The 27,240-nt window shown below is 41.0% G+C and overlaps 1 protein-coding gene across 9 annotated transcripts in view; it reads right to left on the bottom strand.

Annotated features, from left to right (window-relative positions):
• The window catches only part of pds5a (PDS5 cohesin associated factor A), a 220,537-nt gene that overhangs the window by 172,681 nt on the left and 20,616 nt on the right, over nucleotides 1-27,240 (bottom strand). For all 9 annotated transcript variants that reach the window (XM_043692710.1, XM_043692723.1, XM_043692753.1 and 6 more), the window contains exon 3: nucleotides 790-993. In XM_043692710.1, the coding sequence (XP_043548645.1) occupies nucleotides 790-993 (204 nt within the window). The remainder of the gene's footprint in view (nucleotides 1-789; nucleotides 994-27,240) is intronic.

The following is a 27,240-nucleotide window of genomic DNA, read 5'->3' as shown; positions in this document are numbered from 1 at the left end:
CTAGCTCTGTTCTCTAACCTTGACATTTCTCTTACTGCTCGACACTATTTTTTTCTGAATCCTCTCACTCAACCCCTCATGAGTTTAAAGCCCTATCTGCTAGTTTGTGTTCCACTGATCAGAACACTGGTTCTCTCTTTGTACTGTTGCCACTGCTACATGAAATAAAACTCCTGGCAGTTATACCATTTTATCAACCACTTATTTAACCTTCTCACTTTTTTTTCTTTTTCTAACCTTCTCATCGATTTATCCCAATGCTAATTTGCACTTGGCTCAGCCAAAAATTAAAAGATTATTGCTGGTAAGATTCTGCATTTTACTTGCAATCCAGCTTTTCGAACACACTCAGATTAGCATCAATCTGGTTCTACCAATGCTGTTGAATCCGAGATGGACCATTACAACTTGATCCTCCACCTCCCCACTTCCACGTTCTCCTTGTAGCTATGAGGATTAAACAGTTGGCAGACAATGTAGCCTTCAAAATTCCTGATCTCACTGGAGACAACAGTGTCTTACCCCCTCACACCCCTTGAATGGCATTTTATACCACACTACCATGGTCGGCTTCCTCATTAAGCTTGCAAACTTTGCCTTCATCCCCTCAGGCAGTTAACATTTCAAAGTAGGAATGACGACCCAGATAAATGACTTTTGTGATAGAGAACACAGAAATCAAATTGTCAAAACAAACGTAACTGTCAAAGAAAGTAATACATTCTAAGAATGAACACTAAATACTGCCTTTAGTCCATGAATGTTTCAGTTTCAACAATCATTATTTACCTTAAGTTTGTCATGAGACGTATACGGAGCTTCTGGAGCATAGATTCTGAAGATATCAGCCAGACAGCAAGCCACAAGCAAACGAACATCTTTATTGGGATTCCTGAGAAAGAATTCCGAAGCCAAATGCAAAGCCAATGGAAGATATTGTTGCTTTTCATCTTCAGAGTCCTGGTCCATATCCATGAATGTTTTCACCACCATCTGTACAGTAACAAACATATTGTCAAGTGCAAATTCCCAAATTAAATTCAACCTATTTTCTGCAAGGGATAAAAATGAAAAGAAAAATAAAAAACCTTGAAATGCCAGATGCATACAACTTAATTTTCAGGATTTAATTTTAATGCTTTAGAATACAGAAATGCAGAAAAGAAGAAATGAATTTAATTGTAATCCATGAGACAATTTAAATCCAAATATTTCTTGGACTTTTAGAGCAGCTACTCTTTAAATAAACAATATTCCAGTACATGCCTTTCCTGTATCAACAACTTGTATTTGTATCACGTCTCTAATGTAAAATATCCCATAGCACTTCTGAGGCATTATAAAACATGACACAGAGCCAGATTAGGAGGTATCAAAGCAAATTACTAAAAGCCTAGTTCAACAGATTGGTTTTAAGCAGAAGCGTAAAGGAGGAAAGCAAACGTAGAGAGGTTGAGAGACTGAGGGAGGAAATTCCAGAACAACAGCCTAAACAGGTGAAGGCAGGACCACCAACTATGAACCAATAATTTTAAAATTCAAGATACTGCTTGGCCAGAACCCAATGTGATTCAAGAAGCATGGGGAAGAACAAGTGAACAGCATCTGGTGAAAAATAGGACAAAGGTCCGGATGACCTCAGGTTTACAAAGGGTTGAAATGTATGAGATCAGACAGAGGTTTGGAGGCATTCAGTCATAGTTATGTTTAAGTGATGGGGAACAAGGCAAGAATAGCGAAAATATTGTCGCAGGAGAGGGGACTGATTGGTCATTTTTTTCTAACTTCTTAGGTCCTTGGTAAGTCCTAATTTATTTTCATTAAGTTAGGTTAAACAAATAAAGGAATTCCAGGGAACCTCAGTGATATGAAGCTCACATCCAGAAACGTGTAAATTTCAAAGCAATGCACACATAGGGATTGCTGTCACCCAGAGGAGCTAAAACTCAAGGTATCAGACTTTAAGGAAGTAGTTGGCATCATGTTGGTGTAACAAGATTGAATGGGTAGCATGTCTCATCTCATAGCTAAACATGTGCAGGCAAAAGGGGAAATGCTTAATCATCAAGAAGTCAAGGGTTATCAGGCATTCATCTGATGGCATGTCATACTTCAGAATATGGGTGACAGCAATGGTTCCTCTCCAAAGTGCAGTCAAATCCTCAAGTCTACAGCACCATAACTGGTTGAGTTGTACAGAGGCAAAGAGGGTGGTTTAGGAAGAAAATGGTAGGGAATTCCACAGTTCCACGACAGAGAAAATGAATGCATGATGAGAGGGGTGGTGCAGAAGGAGGGCTTTTAATTCCTGGGAAATGTGACCTGCATAGGCAGGTCAATTTATCCTGACTTTTTAAAAAGTAATATTGTTGCTAACTTGCTCATGCGATTGAGGACAATTTATACTAACATGACAGGGGAATGAGAACAAGCAATTAACATTTAAGACAGAAAACAATATACCCAAATAATTGGGAGATACTAGCAGCATTCAAGAACAAAATGGTAAGGCATTAGGTGCAATCAGAATAGAAGGGCAAGAATGTGGAGTTTGCACGTTCTCCCCGTGTCTGCGTGGGTTTCCTCCGGGTGCTCCGGTTTCCTCCCACAATCCAAAAATGTGCAGGCCAGGTGAATTGGCCATGCTAAATTGCCCATAGTGTTAGGTAAGGGGTAAATGTAGGGGTATGGGTGGGTTTCGCTTCGGCGGGTCGGTGTGGACTTGTTGGGCCGAAGGGCGTGTTTCCACACTGTAATGTAATCTAATCTAATCAATAAAGTCCAACTGAGGTTTGCTTTATTAAGGGATCTGTTTTTTCGCAGAGTCTGATTGAAAGATGCTGTCTCCATGGGATTCAGGTCCAGCTTGGGATTGAGAAGAAAGCAGAGCCTCCCCACCACATACAAAAACACACCACAGGAAACACTTCTGATTTTTGCACAGTGACCTCCAGAGCAATGAAGGGGACTGTCTGTTTCTGGGCTTCATAGCAAATGGTCTTTCCTTCGAAAGGGATAAAATGGATGAACTTGTTGCTGTATGAAAACAGATCTCAGATGATTCAATTAGAAAAAAAGGTGAAAAGTAGTAAATGTAAATTATCCTAGAGCTGAGATGAAGAAAATAAATTTACAGTCACTGCTTTTGTTATTTAAAAGGAACAGATTCACTGGAATTGACCATTAAGTTGGATAAAGTTGATTCTGGTGCATCAAGACTATCATTAGTAAAGACTAGATGCTGTACCTCAAATTTATATATAGTGTGTTATCAGAACAGCACAAAACAGAAAATCAGCTTAACAGCCATGTTGACAATTAAAATGACAAATTACATGAATTAAGAGCTTTTGCTGCCGATTGTTCCACAAAGGCAGTTATTCAAATTCATTCTATGTGGATATCGCTGTCTGGGCAAGCATTTATTGCCATCCCTAGATGAGCTGCTTTACTGAACTGCTGAAGGAAGGAGTTCCAAGATTTTGACCCAATAACACTGAAGGATTCGTGATACATTGCCAAATCAGAATGGCTATTGACTTGGATGGAAACTGCAGTTAGTGGTGTTCCCATGTACTTGTTGCCCTTGTCCTTTTTGATGGAAGTTATCTTGGTTTTGGAAAGTTTAGTCAAAGGAACCTTAGTGAATTTTTGCAGTGTGTCTTGCAAATAGTACATAGTGCTGCTACTGAACATTGGTGATGGTAGAGGGAGGTGCATCATAACATGACTCTACAGGTTGATTGGAACATATTGACCCTGAGTACTGGAACTGAGATGAGTGACATGCAACTATTACTACCTTCCTTTTAGCTAGGCATTACGCCAACAAGCAGAGAGTTTTCCCTCAGATTCCCTTGGACTCCAGTTTGGTTAGGGTTCCTTGATGCCAAACTCAGTCAAACGTGGCCTTGATTTCAGTCTCTTTCTCTATGTTTGAACCAAACCTTTAAAGATGTCAGGAGCTGAATGGCCCTGTCAGAACCCAACCTGGGTATTACTGAACAAGTTATTGCTCAACAAGTGCTACTTGATAGTACTGTTGATGATAGGTTCAGCACTCAGTTACACAGTCTGTGTTTGGTTTCCCCAACATATAGATGATAAATTGTGAGCAGTGAATATTTGAATAAACTTAAAGTAGTACATGAAAAACTAAGGTTCATCTGTAAGGAATGCGTGGGGCCTGGCACAGAAGGTGGTGGTAAAAGTACTGGCATTGTGTCTCCTATTGTTGCATGGAAGAGTGTTGGGGTGCTAAGGTGACTGAGGAGATCAGGTGTCCTACAGAGAACAATTCACTGGCATGCTTAAAAGCAGGGGGACGACAAGATACATTTGGTGGTAACATCACAATGGATTTGGCAAAAATGGTGGTTAATGATCTGGTGAATATAGATGAGTGGAATGGAACATGAGGAACCTGGAAACTCAATGCTGGTTAAATGAATGGACAAGGGAGAGGGGATGGGGAAGCGGGAAATTTCGTTGAGGGGACAAAGCAAGTCATCTTTCGAGAATTGTTGTGGATAACTGCATCATCAGAACAATGGAATACAATCCTTATAGGGTGCACAGTGCAACAGGCAGAGTGGATATCTAACAAATATAATGACAGCTTAACTCCAGAAATAGAGATAGAAATAAAGCAAGGGACGGGAACAATCAGAGATGGACCATAAGAGAAGGGTGGAAAATTCGAAGTCAAGTTGAAGATGTTTTCCAATTCAGAGCAAGAGCAGAAATATCAACACAATGTATTAGAAGAGAGGGGACAAACCAGCGTAGTAAATAAGACCTGAAATACTAAATATATCCAATAAAAAGGCCAGCACAGCAAACTCTCATGGCAGTAACCACAGCAAATGATTTGGAGGAAATGAGGTAAGTTTAAAAATAAATTATTCATCGAGGGACAAGTTCAAGCTTAGTGATCAATGGAAACTGGTTGAGCCTCCACTCAAACATCAAGCAGAGAACCCACAGAACATTCTGGAAGGAGATAAATATGTAGAAAAATTGAAACGTAAGTAACGAAGTTTCAATAACACTGCCTTTTACTCTTCTAAATACGTGGGTATACCTTCATCAAATTAGAATGCAACAGTTCAAGAAGGTAGCTCATCAGCACCTTTCTGTCCAACAGCACGCAAGGTCAGCATCACTTTGAAGGACATAGGCAATAAAAAACTGGCCCAGCCAGTGAAGCCTACACTTCCTGAATGAATTAAAGAAACCACATCAACCACTCTAACCCTGTCAGTTACGTCATTAAAAAAGATGTCAGTATGCAGTCAAACATAAACTGCCTTCCTAATTTGTGCTGGCCTTCCTTAATTAAGCCATATTTGAGTAAGTGATCATGAGGTTTCTTCCAAATTAACACTTTTAAAAGCTTTTTCACTACTGAGATTGAACAGATTTGGACCTGCTGATATCAGGCTTATACTTGCTGTCTTTCAACGAAGGTATCACTTACATATGCCAGTCATGTTGTAACATATGCATCCCAACTAGCAAGATGACTTACCACCTCTAATAACACTAACCTCAATTGCAAGTTGCCAAGATGTTGCCAAGGAAAATACAGTTCGTTCTGCTACAGCATGCGTTTCGTTAACACAAATTCACTGTAATGTGATTACACTAATTAGGATACTTTGTAAAGTGCAAACTTTTAAAACGTGCGTTGGGTGTAACGTGATTACATCGCTAACACTTTAAGCGCTGTTTCTAAAGCGCGATTTTTCTATAAAGTGGGGTTGTGCAAGAATGCAAGCATTGAATTTAGAAGAATTACCTGTAAAGGTAGATGTACTCATTTAGTATCTCAGCCATTCCATCATTCTTCAGGTATAAATCTCTTTTTAATTTCTTCCACAATCACCCCAACCCTTTTATCAACCTCTTCTATTTATAAGCTTATGACAGACTTCTATAAGGCCACATACAGTACAATGGCAGTTACTCTACATCTAAGCCATAGGCCCAGGGTCAAGTTCCACCTGCTCCAGCAGTATGTGACAAAATTTCTGCACAGATGATGAAAAATAGGTATACCAGACTCCCGGATTCCCTTTTTTGTTGTAGCTATCAGTGCCTTTCATACTATCTCTTTGAGCATGATTTTCACTTGTTTTGTCTATTTGAGATGTGTCATATCCATACATTTTCAGCTTCATCTATCATCATCCAGGAAGCTCTGGATAGGTTTGTCCCGACTTTTCTTCCCCTACGGCTCCATATCTTGGCTGGAACCAAACTACTACCGTCTTCAAAGGCAGCAATTGTTTAGCCGCAATTTTGTTCACTAATCTCTGATTCTAATTTATGTGGGTAACATCCATCCTTAACACAAAGTTGGCCCTCTTCCAATTAACATTTTTACTCTGGATTGTTCCTTGTCCTTTGCCTGAGCCAACCTAAAACTTATGATACAATGATCAGTGTGCTCTAAATTTTCTCCTGCTGATTTACCTCACCAAGTCCAGCAATATCTTATTTCTCTTTCTAAACTCTAGTGAATACAGGCCTAGTCAAAACAATCTCATACACTAATCCTGCGATTCCAGCTAGTAGCTGAGTGAAACTCCACTGCACTCTCTCCAGACTAAGCCTTAGGTAGGGAGAACAAAACTGTGTGCAATATTCCAGACGTGGTCTTATTGCAGCTGTACAGCGCCATTGCATTAAGATATTCCTACTTCCGAAGCTCAATGCCTCTTGCAATGAAGGCCAACACACCATTTGCCTTCCTAATTACTTTCTGCACCTGTCTGTCTACTTACACTGACTAGTGTTAAGGACACCAGAATCCCTTTGCACATTCACATCTCAATACGACCATTTAATTGTTACTTTGCCTTCATGCTTTTCACACTAAAATGTCCAACTTCACATTAAGACACATTGAACTGCATCTACCAAATATTCACCTTGATTAGAGACAAACCTAACACATCAACTTGGAGTCCCAAAATCTCTTTTCATACACTCTTTCTACTTCATGACACTAGATCTTGTTGCTGTAACAGCAATAGACATTACGACTGAATTCTTAAATCTCTATTATTGAAACTGATAAAATCAGCTGTCATTTCAACTATTTTTTACCCCAAAACAGACCAAAGGACTTCAACACCTAACAATCGTAATTAACTCTTTCTCCAAAGTAAAAACAAATCACTGAAATAACCTTCACATATCCCAGCTACCCATACAGCGCCCGGGCAAGACTTGTCCACAGTAAAAATAAAACAAAAGGAATGGATGAAGTAGGGTTCTCACTACATTAAGGGGGTCAGTTAGCTCAGTTGGCTAATTTGCAATACACAATAATGCCAACAATGAGAGTTCAATTCCTGAAATGGCTGAAGTCACCATGAAGATCCCAACTTCTCAACTTTGTCTCTCGCCTGAGATGTGCTGACCCTCAGGTTGAACCACCAATTGCCTGTCTCTAATGAGTGCAGGTCTCTGGTCCTCTCTAATATGGTTTTAGATTGTACTGAAATCAAATTTTGGGGACAACTTTCTGCTTTAGTAGTCCTGTCACACACTTGAAATTCCACACAGCCAGTGTTATTTTGGCATTAACTCAAATGGTTAAAAGTGAGTTGAATTGCTGAGTTTCCCAACATATGCTTTCATCATGGAGACTGGAGTGTTAACATAGAAAATTAATACCTCCCAAAGAAATGAGCCAGTAAATGAAATAAACTCTTCTGCCCCTCCTTTGTTCCTTTAACAGATTCTTGATGCATTAATTGAAAATCTTGCTGCTGAAGAATCCTGGGATATTTGCAATCAAGTCCTACAATCTAATTGAAATACTGCCACTTGATCAATAAGTTAAAATAAAATCAATATAGATGACCATCATCGTCCAACATTTTATCAAAATGTCAGTTCGTGGATCTTAAGGGAGCAATTTTGTAAGCATAAATTACATTGAAGTGATTACTTTTTTTTGTTTGGACTACACCTTGACAACTCAGAGGTTTGATAACTTGCATAAAGTATTCTCTGTGCTTACATTCAAAATTAACTATTCTGTTGTTGTGGTTCTGTTCGCCGAGCTGGAAGTTTTTGTTGCAAACGTTTCGTCCCCTGGCTAGGCGACATCATCAGTGCTTGGGAGTTATTCTTCCTTTAGAGTTATTCGGAGCTACATATTCAAGCAAGGTCAATTTATTTCATCAGCTTCTTTCAATGCTATTTTCATGCATATTTAACTCATTCTTTGACTTGTCTTAGTGATTTATAACATACATATGGCAATGCAACAGTTTATGTAACGTTGTGTCAAAACATTATGTGATTTTAAAGAGTTAATTTGGTCTGCTGACCTGCAAGAAACGGAATGCCCCAGTGGTAGGGTGCTATGTCTTTGTCTTATAGGTGGCATGTGGGAGGTTTACATTCCCATCCCTTGCCATTCAGAGATGATTTACATATCATCATCATCTTTGCAAACATCAATAAGAATATTATGTTTGGAGTTCTGACTACTCCCTGGAGTTTAAAAAAATACAATTCACACCAGATCTAGCCATTCAGGGATGACTTGCATTACTTTGTTTCTGCAGGTGAGATGGTCACTGCATTGTATCTTGAATGGCATGTGACTGTAAGTTGTCTTGTGGGCATTACTAACTGTGATGTAAAGATTTTGTATAAAGGAAGGACTGTTTCCTTTGTTCAGAGAGCTTCCCTGAACATGCCTCACAAATTTGGCCAGGAGTGTTCAGAGCTTCTCCAAAGCTTGTACTGTACTGTGCTTAATAAAATTTGATTGTTGTTCACAAAAGTTGGAATTATGCAGATGGATTCTCTCTAAACTTAACTCAGTCGACCCCTCATCTCCTAGGACTCGGTGGTGACAGAATCTTTGAGGTAACTTTAAGGAATCTCTGAGGTAACTTATGCAGACATGCCAACAAGGGGAGAGGCCACATTAGATTTCATACTGGGTAATGAACCCAACCAAATGTTAGATTTGGAGGTAGGTGAGCACTTTGGTGATAGAGATCACAATTCGGTTATGTTTAGTGATGGAAGATGATAGGTATATACCACAGGGCAAGAGTTATTGCTGGGGGAAAGGTAATTACGATGTGATTATGCAAGATTTTGGATGCAGTGGATAGGGAAGGAAACTGCAGTGGATGGGCACAGTTGAAATGTGGAGCTTATTAAAAGACCAGCTACTGTGGGTCCTTGATAAGTATGTACCAGTCAGGCAGGGAAGACATTGTCGAGCGCGGGAGCAATGGTTTACTAAGGAAGTTTAATCTCTTGTCAAGAGGAACAAGAAGGCTTTTGTTAGGATGAAATGTGATGGCTCATTTCAGGCACTTGAGAGTTTAAGTTAGCCAGGAAAGACCTAAAGAGAGAACTAAGAGCCAGGAGGGGACATGAGAAGTCGTTGGCAGATAGGATCAAGGAAAACCCTAAGGCTTTCTATAGGGATATCCGGAATAAAAGAATGACTAGAGTAAGATTGCAGGTGGGAAGTTGTGGGTGGAGTCAGAGGAGATGGGGAAAACACAAAATGAATACTTTTTGTCAGTATCACACTGGATAAAGACAACGTGGTTGAGGAGAATACGGAGATACATGCTACTAGCCTAGATGGGATTGAGGTGCATAAAGAGGTGGTGTTAGCAATTCTGGAAAGTGTAAAAATAGATAAGATCCTGGGTTTGATGAGACTATCCTAGGATTCTCTGGGAAGCCAGAGAGGAGATTGCCAAGCTTTTGGCTATGATCTTTATGTCATCATTATCTACAGGAATAGTGCCAGAAGACTGGAGGATAGAAAATGTTGTTCCCTTGTTCAGTGAGGGGAGTAGAGGCAACCCTGGAAATTATAGACCTGTGAGCCTTACTTTGGTTCTGGGTAAATTGTTGGAAAGGGTTATAAGAGATCGGATTTATGATCATCTAGAAAGGAATAAGTTGATTAGGGCTAGTCAACACAGTTTTGAGAAGGGTAGGTCGTGCCTCACATACCTTATTGAGTTCTTTGAGAAGGTGACCAAACAGGTGGATGAGGTTAAAGCAGTTGATGTGGTATATATGGATTTCAGTAAGGAGTTTGATACGGTTCCCCACAGTAGACTATTGTACAAAATAAGGAGGCAGGGGATTGAGGGTGAATTAGCGGTTTGGATCAGAAATCGGCTAGCTGAAAGAAGACAGAGAGTGATGGTTGATGGGAAATATTCATTCTCGAGTTCAGTTACTCCTGAGGTTACCGCAAGGATCGGTTTTGGTCCACCTTTATCATTTTTATAAATGATCTGGATGAAGGATGGGTTAGTAAATTTGCAGATAACACCAAGGTCGGTAGAGTTGTGGATAGTGACAAAGGATGTTGTAGGTTACAGAGAGACATAGATAAGCTGCAGAGCTGGGCTGAGAGGCGGTAAATGGAGTTTAATGCGGAATAATGTGAGGAGATTCACTTTGGAAGGAGTAACAAGAATGCAGAGTACTGGGCTAATGGTAAGATTCTTGGTAGTGTGGGTGAGCAGAGAGATCTTGGTTTCCAGGTATATAGATCCTTGAAAGTTGCCATCTGGTTGATAGAGTTGTAAAGAAAGCATACAGTGTGTTGGCTTGTATTGGTAGAGGGATTGAGTTTCAGAAACATGAGATCATGCTGCAGCTGCACAAAATTCTGGTGTGGCCACATTTGGAGTATTGCATGCAATTCTGGTCACTGCATTATAGGCAGGATGTGGAAGCTTTAGAAAGGGTTCACAGGAGATTTACTAGGATGTTGCCTGGTATGGAAGGAAGGTCTTAAGAGGTAAGGGTGAGGGACTTGAGGCTGTTTTCGTTAGAGAGAAGGTTGAGAGGTGACTTAATGAAGACAGAAGATAATCAGAGGGTTAGAAAGGTTGGGCAGTGAGAGCCTTTTTCCGAGGATGGCGCTGGCTAGCACAAGGGAACATAACTTTAAATTGAGGGGTGATGGATATCGGTCAGATGTCAGAGGTAGTTTCTTTACTTTCGGAGAGTAGTAGGGGCATGGAACAGACTGCCTGCAGGTACAACTTGGAAGCTGAGCTGTTTCAGTTCTGTCAATTATTGTTATGATTCCAATGGCCCCTTTCATATTGCAAATTCAAAGAATGTTGATCTCTACCAAAGTTGCCACTGTAATTCTGACTCTTTTATTTGGGAAGTTTCATTTGGAGAACATATTTTAATATGTTCTGCATTGGCTTACCATGAATATTTGAGATCTAAATCTGAATTGAAGCTGCCTCTGAAATGGCTAAAGCACAGGAAACATTTTGTTATCTTTTTGCTGTTCCAAACTTTGGAAATACTTTTCCTGACAGCTTTCACATTAAGCCAAAGTATTAATTTGTTTAAGAAAAATAATTTTTGACTAACCTGAATGAGGTCCCCCGTGGGTTTAATTTTAGGACAGATTGTTATTTATAATTGACTGAATTGTTTAGACAGTACAATTTCTAAGTTTTTGGGATTGTATAAAATTTGATAATGTTATAAATAGTGAATGGAGTAACAGACTTCAAGAGTCTCAGACCGAGAATGTTGAAATAGACAGAATTTAGTATAGTGAAATGTGTGACTGTCTTTATACTGATACCCACCTTGGCAAGGAAGGAAATAGAGAGGAAATGCAGAGATACTTTCAGCAGCTAACATCGTCTCTAGAGTTTCTCCATTCACAGGTAAAGCATGCCTTCGGACTACAGCCCGCCCCTCCACAATCTGATCCAACAGATTCAATCAGCTCGCCAGTCATGAGCACGAAAAGTGAAGAATTTAACAACGGTGAAGAGGAGGTCCATGTTTTTTGTCAGTGGCCTTTCTACGGACATTAAACCACGTGTGCTTTCCCTTCTCTTTCAATCATTTAAGGGATATGAAGGTTCACTGATCAAGCTAACATCAAAACAGCCAGCTGACCTTGCTACATTTGTCAGCAGAGCAGGAGCAGAAGCAGCAAAGAATTCAGCATTCATCTACTCTGCTGCACTGGTATCCCCCATCTGAAGCATCTCTGCAAGGATGGAAGCCTTGTCAGTTTTGTTAAGTATTTAACTCCCCTTATCCAAGGATTCAAATTCCTCCATGGAGTGGTGTGCAAGGACAGACTGAATTTTGTTTTCAGGTTTGATTCTACTGGAGGTGGTTGTGGATAACTGGCTCGTTTCCACCCAACTTAGAGGGGGTGAAATGGTCACTAAGGACTGTGGATTTAAAAACTTTACTGGTGAACCTTTTTTCCATGTGGAGGATCCTGCAGATCCTATCTACTGCATGGATTAATAATTTATGTTGTTATAATCATTGCATGCTGTGTGTCAATAACCTGTTTAAAGACTAGCTGCGGGATTGTTATGAGTAAGTTGCAAAGACCCTACTTAGCCCCCATTTAGGGGAGTTACCATAGAATGATAAAAGGGAGGAATGTAACATTAGAAGATTAAATGGGAATATCTCCCTGGACATTAATATAATATTGAAGAGTTAAACTGCACTGGGTGAACATTCTAGAAGTGGTTGGGGACAACAGTCATGCAAAAATGCGAATGATTCCCACTTCAATTAGATAGTCATTTGCTACTACTCTCCCCCTACAATTATCAAATTAAACCATCATTCAATCTCTTCCATTCAGAAATGCTTTATAGCCATCCCCTGAAGCTAGGTATATTGCACCCGCATTATCTTGGGGATTCACTGAGTCAGGAAATCATCTGCATAACGATTCCCCAGGGTTAGAGTATTTACATTTATATCATCTCTGAGAATGATCTCATTCTACCATTGTACCTGGGGTAACATGTGACTGAGAGGGTGTGACTGGGTGTTGTTGAGTGGCATGTGACTATGGGGAGTGGCCAGAGTATCTGTGAGCATTACCAACTAACCTGTATAAAGGGGATGTGCCTCACTAGTACTCGACTTCGCATTCCGGCGAAGACTGTCAAAGGGGGTCACCTACCTTGTACAAGCTTTAATAAACTTTAACTGTTTGCAGAAGTTGGTGTGTAGGAATTGCATCTCGTGTGCGAAACCTCAATACAGGTGGTGGAAATGATTCAGAGATGCCGTCAAAGTATCCATGACAAATTCAAATATCCTCATCAGCTCATGAGTCCCTGGCTTGTGACTGACAGAATGCAGGTGACTGGTTTGAGATGGCACCAAATAAAGAGAGATTTTGTTGGGAACGCAAAGGCAGAGCTGAGGCATTAAACAGAAATGTACAAACTTAAAAACACTCCAAGTATCAGCCGCCCTGCATGTGACCAAGTCTGCAAACCAACCAGTAGACTTAGCTGCCACCTCAAACACAATAAACCTGGAATGGTAGCAAGTTAACCTCAATCCGGAGGGATTGCCCAAGAAGAGGAGGCTAATAGAAATATACATCTTATATGAATATTAGATCAATATATCTTAAAAGCAAAGTATGAGCATCAATTTATTACAAAATTTTGGATTATACTAAACGAATAAATTAATTCCTTGAAAATTCAATTCGAGCACTGGATAAACCAACTTGAACTCAACAGCAGCCACATCCTCATAAATACACCCAAATCTTTAGAATGATACTCAAAATAATTATAAACAAAAACAGAAATTGCTGTAAAATCTCAGCAGGTCTGGTAGCATCTGTAGAGAGAACTGAGTGTTAATATTCTGGGTCCAGTGGATCTGAAATGTTAAGTCTGATTTCTCTATACAGATGCTGCCAGAGCTGCTGAGATTTTTCAGCAATTTCTGTTTTTGCTTCAGATTTTCAGTATGCACAGTTCTTTCTTTTTTATCCTTCAAAATAATTACTTGGTCAAAGAACTGCAACATTCCTGCTGCTCACTAATTGACTGCACACAACTACAGAATAGAAAATTCCTTATTTGCACTAACTTTGTTCTTAGGAGAACTGAAGAACTACTCAATAATCCATACTTCTTTTGATCACAATTTCACAAGGATACAAATAGCTAGACATGAAATATTCACTGCATTTTACATTTATATGGATTACAAACAATTCTAAGTCATTGATCAAATTTTTGTTTAAAACTGCTCAAATGGAGTTTCATTCAAGTCTTATTTGAAACAAGAAGAAATGAGCAAAGTATTTTTGCTAAAATGGTAAACTGTAAAACTCTCAACATTGCACAATATTTAGAAGTCAACACCATCATTATAGAACAAGAGACTGTCATTCAGCCCATCATTGCCTGCTGACTCCCCATCCTCCACAGCAATCCAGTCAATCCCACTTGACCCATTCAATTTCTGCAGCACTGCAAGTTTATTTTCGTTTGAAATTATTGACTGTTTCCACTTCTACCATCCTCATGGACAGCAGCTTCTAGGTCATTACAACTCTGAGGAAGAAACCTTTTACACAATCACTAAAAGAAACTTCCAATGTTTAACCCAGGCTACACCAATGATTGTTTCTATAATAACAAGTTCATCTCCATAATTACACAATTGGAATTTAATCATTAAAATTATACTAATTTGTCAAAATTAGTAGCAATGGAATACCCAAGTATTCCATTCCATATTTTCCACCCTCAGGAACAATTTGGAAGAATTACAGTTTAAGGGGCTGCATGGGCTATTCTTGTTCAGATGGTATAGTGTATTAATGCATATTTAAATTTTTGTAAAGATCAATAACAAAAATTACTGCTGGTTAAAGTATTTTGACTCCCTTCTAGTGGAAATTTGGCATGGGAATTTGAAGAGCTACAGCAATAAAGTAGTGGCATGGATTGATTGGATTACATTTCCAATGAACCATGAGACCATAGACCATAAGACGCAAAAGTAGGAAGTATGCCATTGAGTCAAGTGTGTCTGTTCCATCTTTCAATGACATCATAACTGATCAGATAAGCCTTCATGGTACTTTGCTGCTTTTTCCCGATAAGCTTTGATTCCCTTGCTGATCCAAAATCTCCATCAGCCTGGAGTATGCTAAATGCCAAAGCCTAAATAGCCTTCTGTAGCAAATATTCCACAGATTCACTACCCTCAGAGAAGAAATTCTTCATCTCTGTTCTAAAATGGGTGACCCCCGAATCTGAGATTATGACCTGTGTTCCTAGTATCTCTCACAAAGGGAAACAACCTTGTCACATCTACCCTTCACAGGTCCCATACAAATCTTCTATGTTTCAATAAGCCTCTGATTCTTCTATACTGCAATGAGTATAGGGCCAATCTATTCAACCTCTCCTTATAATGCAATATTCAATGACTCCTTCTTCCACCAAGCTCTAAGGAAAAGAAATCTCATCTTCAATGTTTAAGTCTTCAGTGTTAAACTGTAACTCCTTAGTTCTAGTCTCTCCCACAAAGGAAACATTCTCTCAGCATCCAACCCATCAAGTTCTCACAGGATCTTATGTTTCAAGAATATCATTTCTCATTCTTTCTAAACCGTTACAGGGCTTGCCTGTTGAACCTTTCCTCAGAGCAGGAATCAGTAAAGCAAACCTTTTCTGTACTGATTCTGGTGTAAATATGTCCTTGCTTAAAAAAAAACTAAAATTGTGCACAGTATTCCTTAAATGGTCCCACTAATGCCCTGCACAACTGTAACAAAGCACCTCAATCCCCTTGCAACATCATATTTACCTTCGTAATCATTTGCTGCACTTGCATACTACTTTTTGTGATTTGCCAGAACACCCAGATCTCTTTGTAATCTTCATGATTCCAAACACTGTTCCAATAAATAACCTTCTATATTCTGAGAAAAAACAACTTATCTCCATTTCTCACATAGGACGGCACGGTGGCTCAGTGGTTAGCACTGCTGCTTCACCCAGTACCAGGGACCCAGGTTCGATTCCAGTCTTGGGTGACTGTCTGTATGGGGTTTGCACATTCTCCTCTCGTCTGTGTGGGTTTGCTCTGGGTAGGAAGAGTAGAGGAGTAGATGAGACCCAGGGAGATTGTGAGAAAGGACATCAATCTAAGACTGATGTGGTTGGGAAAAGCAGCAAGTGAAACAGTCAGGGCAGGCAGGAACATAGCAGAGAACGAGGCAGAACTGATTTATTAAACTGCATTCATGTCAAGCAAGAGGGTTAACAGGTAAGGGAGATGAACTCAGGGCATGATTGGGAACATGGGATTGGGATATCACAGCAAGTACGGAGACATGGCTCAGAGATGGACAGAACTGACAAATTAATGTTCCAGGGAAAAATGCTCTCGGAAGCATAGAAAGGAGCAAGACAGGGTGGAGACTAGCATTTTTGAGAAGGAATAATACTGTGTTACAGCTGAACTTCAGGAGAACATTCCTGGGAAGGTGTTTGGGTGAAACTGAGAAATAAGAAAGGGATCATCACTTTATTGAGATTGCACTATAGAATCCTTCAGTAGTCAGTGGGAAATTGAGAATCAAATTTCTAAGATCTCAGTTATCAGTAAGAATAAGAAGCAGTAATATTAAGGGATTTTAACTTTCCAAACACAGACTGGGACTACTATTGTGTTAAGGGCTTGGATGGGGAGGAATTTGTTAAGTATGCACAAGAAAACGTTCTGATTCAGTAAGTGGATATACCTACTAGATAAGGTGCAAAATTTGACCTAATCTTGGGAAAAGGTTAAAAATCACACAATACCAGATTTACTTGGAAGCACTGACATCTGGAGTGTTGCTCAAAAAGCTAGTACTTCCAAATAAATCTGTTGGACTATAACCTGATGTTGAGTGATTTTTAACTTTGCCCACACCAGTCCAACACCAGTACCGCCTAACCTTGAGAAGTAAGGCAGGAAAGGTGACTGAGGTGTCAGTGGGGGAGCACTTTGGGGTCAGTCATCATAAATCCATTCGTTTTAAAATACTGATGGAAAAGGATAGACCAGATCGAAAAGTTAAAATTCTAAATTGAGGAAGACCAATTTTGACGGTATTAGGTAAGAACTTCCAAAGTTGATTGGGGGTGGATATTCACAGATAAAGGGACTGGAAAATGGGAAGCCTCCAAAAATGAGATAACGAGAGTCCGCAGACAGAATGTTCCTGTTAGGATGAAGGGCAAGGCTGATAGGTATAGGGAATGCTGGATGAAGAGGCAAGTTGAGGTTTTGGTTAAGAAAAAGAAGAAAGCATGTGTCAGGTATAGGCAGCAGGGATCAGTGAATTCCATAGAACAGTATAATGGCAGCAGGAGTATACTTAAGAGGGAAGTCAGGAGGGCAAAAAAGGGGACATGAGATGGCTTTCAGAAACAGGGTTAAGGAGAAACCAAAGGGATTCTACAAATATATCCAGGACAAAAGGGTAACTAGGGAAGAGAATGGGGCCGCTTAAACATCAGCAAGGCTGCCTATGTGTGGAACTGCAGATGCTGGAGGAAATACTAAACAAGTATTTTCCATCAGTGCTTACTATGGAGAAGGATATAGGCGATAGAAAACTTGGGGAAATAAACAGCAACATCTTGAAAAATGTCCATATTACAGAGGTGGTGGTGCCAGATGTCTTGAAATGCATAAAGGTGGATAAATCCCCAGAACCTGATCAGATGTACCCTGAAACTCTGTGGGAAGCGATTGCTGGGCCCCTTGCTGAGATACTTGTATCATTGGTAGTCACAGGTGAGGTGCCAGAAGATCAGAAGTTGGCTAGCGTAATGTCATTATTTAAGAAAGGTGGTAGGGAAGAGCCAGGGAACTGTAGACCGGTGAGCCTGACGTCTGTGGTCGGTAAGCTGCTTGAGGGGTTTCTGAGTGACAGGATTTGTATGTATTTGGAAAGGCAAGGACTGATATGGGATAGTCAACATGGCTTTGTGCATGGGAAGTCATGTCTCACGAACTTGATTGAGTTTTTTGAAGTAACAAAGAGAATTGATGAAGACAGAGCAGTGAACATGATCTATATGGAGACAGTGAGGTCTATTGATTTCAACCTTACTATGACGCCTCTTCCAAGGATGCCTATCGTGAAGGGGTTCTCCTCCTCTCTCTACAAAGATCTCAGTGAGTCCCTCTCTCTTTGTACTCCCCAAGTCCTCTCCTCTGCTCTGAAGCTCTTCAGCCACGTCATCAAGCAGACTCATCTTCCTTCGTACCTGCCTACGGAACAGTCTGATTCCAAAGGTAATCCGGACCACATTCAGACCAACCCAGTTTGGACCTGAACAGGATACCCAGTACACATTACAAATCCAAAACCTTCAATGATTCTCTTTCCAGATCCTCCCTCATTCCTGATGAAGGGCTCCAGCCTGAAACGTCGATTTTCCTGCTCCTCAGATGCTGCCTGACCCGCTGTGCTTCTCCAACAACACACTCTCAACTATGATCTATATGGACTTCAGTAAGGTGTTTATCAAGTTCCCACATAGTAGAATGGTTAGCAAGGTTAGGTCACATGGAATACAGGGAGAACTTGCCATTTGGAATCAGAACTGGCTCAAAGGTAGAAGACAGAGGGTGGTGGCGGATGGTTGCCTTTCAGACTGGTGGCCTGTGACTACCTGTGTGCCTCAAGGATGGGTACTGGGTCCACTGCTTTTTGTCATTTACATAAATAAAGTTGGATGTGAACATAGGAGGTATAATTACTAAGTTTGCAGATAACACCAAAATTGGAGATGTAGTGGATAAGGTTACCCTCAGAGTACAATGGGATCTTGATCAGATGGAGCAAAACAGGACTTATACACTTAAAGGCAAGGTCCTGGGGAGTGTTGCTGAATGAAGTGACCTTGGAGTGCAGGTTCATGGTTCCTGAAAGTGGAATCCCAGGATAGTGAAGGTGACCTTTAGTATGCTTTCCTTTAATAGTCAGAGCATTGAGTACAAGTAATATAGCACCTGTACACGACACTGGTTAAGCCACTTTTGGAATACTGCATTTAATTCTGGTCTCTCTGTGATAGGAAGGATGTTGTGAAACTGAAATGGTTCAGAAAAGATTTACAAGGATGTTGCCAGGGTTGGCAGGTTTGAGCTATAGGGAGAGGCTGATTGGTTGGGGCTATTGTCCCTGGAGCATCAGAGGTTGAGGGGTAACCTTATAGAGGTTTATAAAATCATAAGGAGCATGGATAGAGTGAATTGCCAAGATCTTTTATTTGGGTTGAGGGAGTCCAAAATGAGAGGGCACAGGTTTAGGATGAGAGAACAAATATTTAAAAGGGACCCGAGGGGCAACCTTTTCACGCAGAGGATGGTCTGTGTACAAAATTAGCTGTCAGATGAAGTGGTGGAGGCTAGTACAATTACAACATTTAGAAGGGATCTCACTGGGTTTATGAATAGGAACGGTTTACCAGGATGTGGATCAAATGTTGGCAAATGGGATCAGATTAATTTAGGATATCTGGTCAGCATGGAGGAGTTGGATCGAAGGGTCTGTTTCCATGCTGTCGAGCTCTATGACTCTACCAGTGTAAACCTGGTACAAATCCTAGTCTATGCCTTTAGCTATTCCAAGAGAGCAACTATACTTATTTCCTCAGCATGTTTAGAGGCAGAGGGAAGAAAGGACTTGAGTTTATATTTGCTCAAAAACTTCTACAAGTTTTGCACAGAACAGGAGCTGGCTACAGTGTCAAACAGCTTGTCAGCATTCACTGTGCAGGCCTGAAAAAAGACGACTTACAAAAAGTACTGGAAGACTGCCAGCACCCATGGCACCAGGCCTCGATAGGAATCAGTGGCTTAATGCAGAGAAATGAGAAATATAGGGAAACAACACTTTGAATTGACTTAAGTTTTGGCATGAGTTTTAAAATCTAAATGAAAAACAAGCTGGTTTTGAAACTCCTGTGTATACTCTTGTAAAGCCAAAATGCAGACTGAAACTGTAGTAACCTATAAATAATTGTCAATGGGATAGTCAACACGGCTTTGTGCATGGGAAATCATGTCTCACTAACTTGATTGAGTTTTTTGAAGTAACAAAGAGAATTGATGAAGGCAGAGCAGTGAATATGATCTATATGGAGACAGTGAGGTCTATTGATTTCAACCTTACTATGAAGCCTCTTCCAAGGATGCCTATCTTGAAGGGGTTCTCCTCCTCTCTCTGCAAAGATCTCAGTGAGTCCCTCTCTCTTTGTACTACCCAAGTCCTCTCCTCTGCTCTGAAGCTCTTCAGCCACGTCGTCAAGCAGACTCATCTCCTCCCTTAGTACCTGCCTACGGAACAGTCTGATTCCATATGGAATCCGGACCGCATTCAGACCAACCCAGTTTGGACCTGAACAGGATACCCAATACATATTACAAATCCAAAACCTTCAACAATGATTCTCCCCCTCCCCCCCACCAACATTTATTCATCATTGCTCACAGAGTGGTTTCCTTCCTCCAGAAGGGTCTACCTTTGGCCAACACATCTTGAAGAATTTATTTTTAAACTGTGGTGGTGCGGTCGCAGGCTGGACAAGAAGTTGATCTCGCCCAATATTTAGGACAAAACACATGCTGTACAGTCAGAGATGCCACCTTTTGGATGAGATGTTAAACTAAAGCCCTGTATATCTAAAAATAAACATAAACTAACTCTATTCAAAAGAAGATGATGGACATTCTTCCAGCCTTCTTCACCTAAAACAGGTCTGAGAGATCTTGCTAAAGACAAGCTGGCTGCCACATCCTCACAAAAAGGCTTCAATTATGAAGTTGCTTGCAACAGCACGAGACTGTGGAAGGTTCTATATAAAAACATCTTCAGGCTCTTGTGACAGAGGCTCCTGCTTTGGAGCTGGAAGGCCCAGGTTCAAGTCTGACCTGTTTTCAAGATGTGTTATAATAAAGTGGAGCAGGTTGTTTAAAATAAACCTTTTTTCTTGACCCCAACATCAAAAATGAACTTTCCATTGCGCCAATATTCCTTTTCCAATTTCCCAAAGTAGCCATCTTTACAAGAGCTCTAATAGCAGTGATAAATTAACAGTTTATGGTCAATAAAACTTGATAGATGATGCAGAGACATTTCAGGTACAGGCAATTCTCCTGTAATGCTGAAGCTGTGTTCCAGCGAAACCTCGCTGAATAGAAAATCACTTAATAATGGAGCCTGTGGGAAAACTGGAGTTGGGGGCAGACCAGCAAAAAACACTCACTATTGCTCAAAAATCAATCAAAACTTCGAACACTAAGTATAGTATAGCCTGAATGAAGGTTGAAATCGTATTTATTAACAAAAGTAAATTTAACACAGTACATTTTAAACATGTAAGAAAGCTGCTCTCTGTATAGTACCTCTCAGAAAGCTGCTCTGTCCACAGCTGACATGAGCACATGTGCAGCACAGCATGAAGACATTCGCAGACATCACGCATACACAGAACAGCACAGAGACCGGTACTGACATCGCACATGCACAGAACAGCGGAGACTTCAGCACGGACATCGGCGTATGCGCTGAACAGTACAAACACTGGCATTGGCGTTGTGTATACATGGATACTGGCACTTGCACAGAACGGTTAAAACATCGGTGCATGCACAAAATGCACGAAGATTTCACTACGCATGCACAAAACGAAGCGCACAAACTGATCCCTGCTGCAATTGTGCTATTGCCAACTGAGGTAAACATTCTCCAAAATAGCATTCCCCAACTCTTCAGCAATATTATAGCCAAGTCACATTTTAGATTAGATTAGATTAGATTACTTACAGTGTGGAAACAGGCCCTTCGGCCCAACAAGTCCACACCGCCCCGCCGAAGCGCAACCCACCCATACCCCCTACATTTACCCTTTACCTAACACTACAGGCAATTTAGCATGGCCAATTTACCTGACCTGCACATCTTTGGACTGTGGGAGGAAACCGGAGCACCCGGAGGAAACCCACGCAGACACGGGGAGAATGTGCAAACTCCACACAGTCAGTCGCCTGAGGCGGGAATTGAACCCAGGTCTCTGGAGCTGTGAGGCAGCAGTGCTAACCACTGTGCCACCATGCCGCCCCTGTATAGAGAATCCTTACAACTACTGCAAGAACAGAAAACAAGTCTTAAATCAAACTTAAAACAAAAGTCATCAAAATAATGCTGCACGTTTGGCCACCAGGTATTGTACAAAAGTCACTTTATTGATTATTTTCCTTGCAGAACTAAAACTCAAAACTGGGAAGAAGACAAAATGTATCTACAGAAAATATTTAATATTCCAATGGCATTTTTGCATGTTACAGTAACTCTTACTTCAATATCTGTTAAAGTCTCACTCCAAGGAAACACAAAACCTTTCCTGCTGTCAACTAAACAACTGCCCTTCTGGTTACATGAATATTCCACAGTTCACAATAATATTTTATTATATTCAGGGCAGAAGCAAACAATAAACAAACAATCACAATTATAAAGCACCTTTTTATGTTCTCAAAATCTACGAAGTGTTTCACAGCTTGTGCACAGCAACATTTCAGAAAGAGCAATGAAATAAGTGACCAGTTGATCTAGTTTAGTCGCAATGAGTTAGGGTTAAAGCATGAGAAGAACGCCTCCTCTTCCTCAAACAAGGGCCACACTTTTTATTATATTCACTTGCAGGTCACACATAGACAGGATCGTTAAAAAGGCCTTTGGCACGTTCGCCTATATTGTCCAGTCCTTTCAGTTAGGACGTTATGTTGAGGTTTTGAGGACATTGGTGAGGCCTCTTCTGGAATACTGTGTCCAATTCTGGTCACCCAGTTATAGGAACGGTGTTATCAACTTGGAGAAGATTCAGAAGAGATTTACCAGGATGTTGCCGGCAATGGAAGATTTGAGTTATAAAGAAAGGCTGGATCAGGTGGGACTTTTTCACTGGAGCATAGGAGGTTTAGAGGCAAACAAAATAATGAGGTATAGATAGAATTAATGGTAGCTCTCTTTCCCTAAGATGGGGAATTTCAAGCCAAGTGGGCACATATTTAAGGTGAGAGGAGAGAGATTTTAAAAAGACATAAGAGTCATAGAATCATCGAGATGCACAGCATGGAATCACACCCTTCAGTCCAACTCGTCCATGTCGACCAGATATCCCAACCCAATGTAGTACCATCTGCCAGCACTTGGCCCATATCCCTCCAAACCCTTCCTATTCATATACCCATCCAGATGCCTTTTAAATGTTGCAATTGTACTCGCCTCCACCACTTCCTCTGGCAGCTCATTCCATACACATACCACCCTGTGTGAAAAAGTTGTCCCTTTGGTCTCTTTCATATCTTTCCCCTCTCACCCTCAACCTATGCCCTCTAGTTCTGGACTCCCTCACACCAGGGAAAAGACTTTGTCTATTTATCCTATCCATGCTCATGATTTTACAAACCTCTATAAGGTCACTCCTCAGCCTCTGATGCTCCAGGGAAAACAGCCCGAGCCGATTCAACCTCTCCCTATAGCTCAAATCCTCCAACCCTGGCAACATCCTTGTAAATCTTTTCTGAACCCTTTCAAGTTTCACAACATCCTTCTGATAGGAAGGAGACCAGAATTGCACACAATTTTCCAAAAGTAGCCTCACCAACATTCTGGAGAAAGTGAGGACTGCAGATGCTGGAGATCAGAGCTGAAAATGTGTTGCTGGAAAAGCGTAGCAGGTCAGGCAGCATTCAAGGAACAGGAGAATCGACGTTTTGGGCATTCCTGAAGAAGGGCTTATGCCTGAAACGTCGATTCTCCTGTTCCTTGGATGCTGCCTGACCTGCTGCGCTTTTCCAGCAACACATTTTCAGCTCTAACCAACATTCTGTACAACCCCTACATGACCTCCTAACTCCACTTTCAAGGAGCTATGAACATGCACTCCAAGGTCTCTTTGTTCAACAACACTCCCTATGACCTTACCATTAAGTGTATAAGTCCTGCTAAGATTTGCTTTCCCAAAATGCAGCACCTCTCATTTATCTAAATTAAACTCCTTCTGCCACTCCTCAGCCCATTGGCCCATCTGATCAAGATCGTGTTGTAAACTGAGATAACCTTCTTCGCTGTCCACTTCACCTCCAATTTTGGTGTCATCTGCAAACTTACTAACTGTACCTCTTACGCTCACATCCAAATCATTTATATAAATGACGAAAAGTAGTGTACCCAGCAACAATCCTTGTGGCACTCTGCTGGTCATAGGCTTCCAGTCTGAAAAACAACCCTCCACCACAACCCTCTGTCTTCTATCTTTGAGCCAGTTTTGTATCCAAATAGTGAGTTCTCCCTGTATTCCATGAGATCTAACCTTAATCACCAGTCTCCCACGGGGAAACCTTGCAGAACGCCTTACTGAAGTCCAAATAGATCACGACTATCGCTCGATTGTGTTAGGGGACTCTCTAGTCCGAGGTACGGACAGACATTTCTGTGGCCAGCAGCAAAAAAATCAGAATGGTATGTTGCTTCCCTGGTGCCAGGATCAAGGATGCCTCAGGGAGAGTGCAGAATGTCCTCAAGGGGGAGTGGGCCAGCAAGAGGTCATTGTACACATTTGAACCAACAACATAGGAAGGAAAAAGGTTGAGATTCTGAAGGGAGATTACAAAGAATTAGGCAGGAATTTAAAAAGAGGTCCTCGAGAGTAGTAATACAGAGGTACCTTGATTAACCGAATACCAATTATCCGAAAGAGATCTCAAGGTCCCGATGGGAACATTATATCAAAGACATGTTTCTAACAGTCATTGCGTCTTTTGTTTACAGCGATTAAACAGGCACCATCTCCAACTGACTGTCTGCCCGCCCTTTCTCTCTCCCCACACTTTCCCTGGAGTTCTACACGGGCATGTACCCTAAACCCCTCTTCCCCAGATAATGTCTCAAACACTGTCCTGTATAGGGTAAAGGTCGAACCTGTCAAAAAGTTGCAGTAAAACGTTGTGTGGGGGGCTGTTGCTGCGTGTGTGCGCACTATTTGGAGACATACCCCCACAAAGGCAACTGCAGCAGTCTTATTGTTGGGGCAGGTGTGCACGGGGGCTTGGGGGGTGTTAGGGGCGAGGCCTCACGCGCTGTGTGTTGCTGTGAGTGTGCTGAACTGGCAGCAGACTTTAAAAACTCCTAGCCTCAGAGGAAAGACATTTAATCGATTAACTGATTATCCGAACAAAATAGTGCGTGCCCATCATGTTCGGATAATCGAGGCTCCCCTGTATCTGGATTACCCCCGGTGCTACGAGCCAGTGAGGGCAGGAATAGGAGGATATAGCAGATGATTGCATGGCTGAGGAGCTGGTGTACGGGAGAAAGAGTCACATTTTTGGATCACTGGAAGCTGTTTTGGGGTAGAAGAGACGTGTACAAGGAAGACAATTGCATCTTAAATTGAAAAGGGACTAATATACTGGCAGAGCTGCTCAGGATGATCTAAGCTAGTAAGCCTTGCGGGGGGGGGGGGGGTGACACCCCAGGATAGTGAGGAAAGAGATCATTCTGAGACAGCTACAGTTGAGAACAAAGGTGAGTCAACAGTTAGGGCAGGCAGAGAAAAAGCAGAAAACAAGGTAGGACTGATAAATTAAACTTGCATTTATTTCAATGCAAGAGGCCTAAGAAGGAAGGCAAATGAACTCAGGACAAGGTGAGGAACATGGGACAGGGATATCATAGCAATTACAGAAACATGGCTCAGGGATGGGCAGGACTGGCAGCTGAATGTTCCAGGATACAAATGCTACAGGAAGGATAGAAAGGGAGGCATAAGAAGAGGGGTGTGGCATTTTTGATAAGGGATAGCATTACAGACATACTGAGGGAGGATATTCCTAGAAATACATCCAGGGAAGTTGTTTGGGTGGAACTGAGAAATAAGAAAGGGATGATCACCTTACTGGGATTGCACTATAGACCCCCTAGAAGTCAGCAGGAAATTGAGAAACAAATTTGTAAGGAAATCTCAGTTATCTGTGAGAAGAATCAGGTGGTTATGGTCGGGGATTTTAACTTTCCAAACATAGACTGGGATTTCCATAGTGTTAAGGGTTTAGATGGAGAGGAATTTGTTAAATGTGTACAAGTAAATTTTCAGATCCAGTATGTACCCACTAGAGAAGGTGCAAAACTTGATCTACTCTTGGGGAAATAAGGCAGGGCAGGTGACTGAGGTGTCAGTGGGGGAGCACTTTATTGTATACCTGTGTGGAATATTTATTTTTTACACAGCTGTTATTGAACTATTAGGAACAATAATCCCAGAATATATCCTAATGTGAATTTCACACACGTACTAAGAAACAAGAAAAACACTCCCAAATTATCACTGGTGAAACAAATCTAAGAAAGAAAGAAAGAAGTCCATATATATCCCTGATTAATTCTAAAAACTCTCTCAGTCCGGATTTTGCTGCTAATAGAAAGAGAACTGAAAACATTGCAAAAGCATAAATATGCAAGATGTGCATTAAAACAAAGCAGAAGAGCTACTTATTTCAAACATTAGTACATAATGGAAATCTTTATCTTTTATTGATAGAAACTAATGATGAACAAGTGTACATTGCATTATATTTAAGTAATTCTATTAGTTTTAAAATAGTGATCTAAAAGTTGAAGTTCTAAATTGGAGGAAGGCCAATTTTGACAGTATTAGGCAAAGCTGATTGGGGGCAGATATTCACAGGTAAAGGGACGGCTGGAAAATGGGAAGCCTTCAGAAATGAGATAATGAGAGTCCAGAGAAAGGAGACCCCTGAAAGGAAAGGTTGGTATGTATAGGGAATGCTGGATGACTAAAGAAATTCTGAGGTTGGTTAAGGAAAAGAAGGAAGCATATGTCTGTATAGACAGGATAGATTGAGTGAACCCTAAGACGAGTATAACGGCAGTAGGAATATACTTGAGAGAAATCAGGAGGGCAAAAATGGGACATGAATAGAGTTAAGGAGAATCCAAAGGGTTTTTACAAGTACATTAAGGACAAAAGAGAACAGGGCCCCTCAAAGATCAGCAAGGCGGCCTTTGTGTGGAGCTCAGGAGATGGGGCAGATATTAAACGAGTATTTTGCATCAGTGTTTTTTTTAAACACAGAGATGGCTAGCATGTGGAATGAACATAGAACATAGAAGAATACAGCGCAGTACAGGCCCTTCGGCCCTCGATGTTGCGCCGATCCAAGCCCACCTAACCTACACTAGCCCACTATCCTCCATATGCCTATCCAATGCCCGCTTAAATGCCCATAAAGAGGGAGAGTCCACCACTGCAACTGGCAGGGCATTCCATGAACTCACGACGCGCTGAGTAAAGAACC

The sequence above is a fragment of the Chiloscyllium plagiosum genome, chromosome 1, assembly GCF_004010195.1.
Source record: "Chiloscyllium plagiosum isolate BGI_BamShark_2017 chromosome 1, ASM401019v2, whole genome shotgun sequence".
Classification (NCBI taxonomy): domain Eukaryota; kingdom Metazoa; phylum Chordata; class Chondrichthyes; order Orectolobiformes; family Hemiscylliidae; genus Chiloscyllium; species Chiloscyllium plagiosum.
This window is presented reverse-complemented; position numbering and strand designations above follow the sequence as displayed.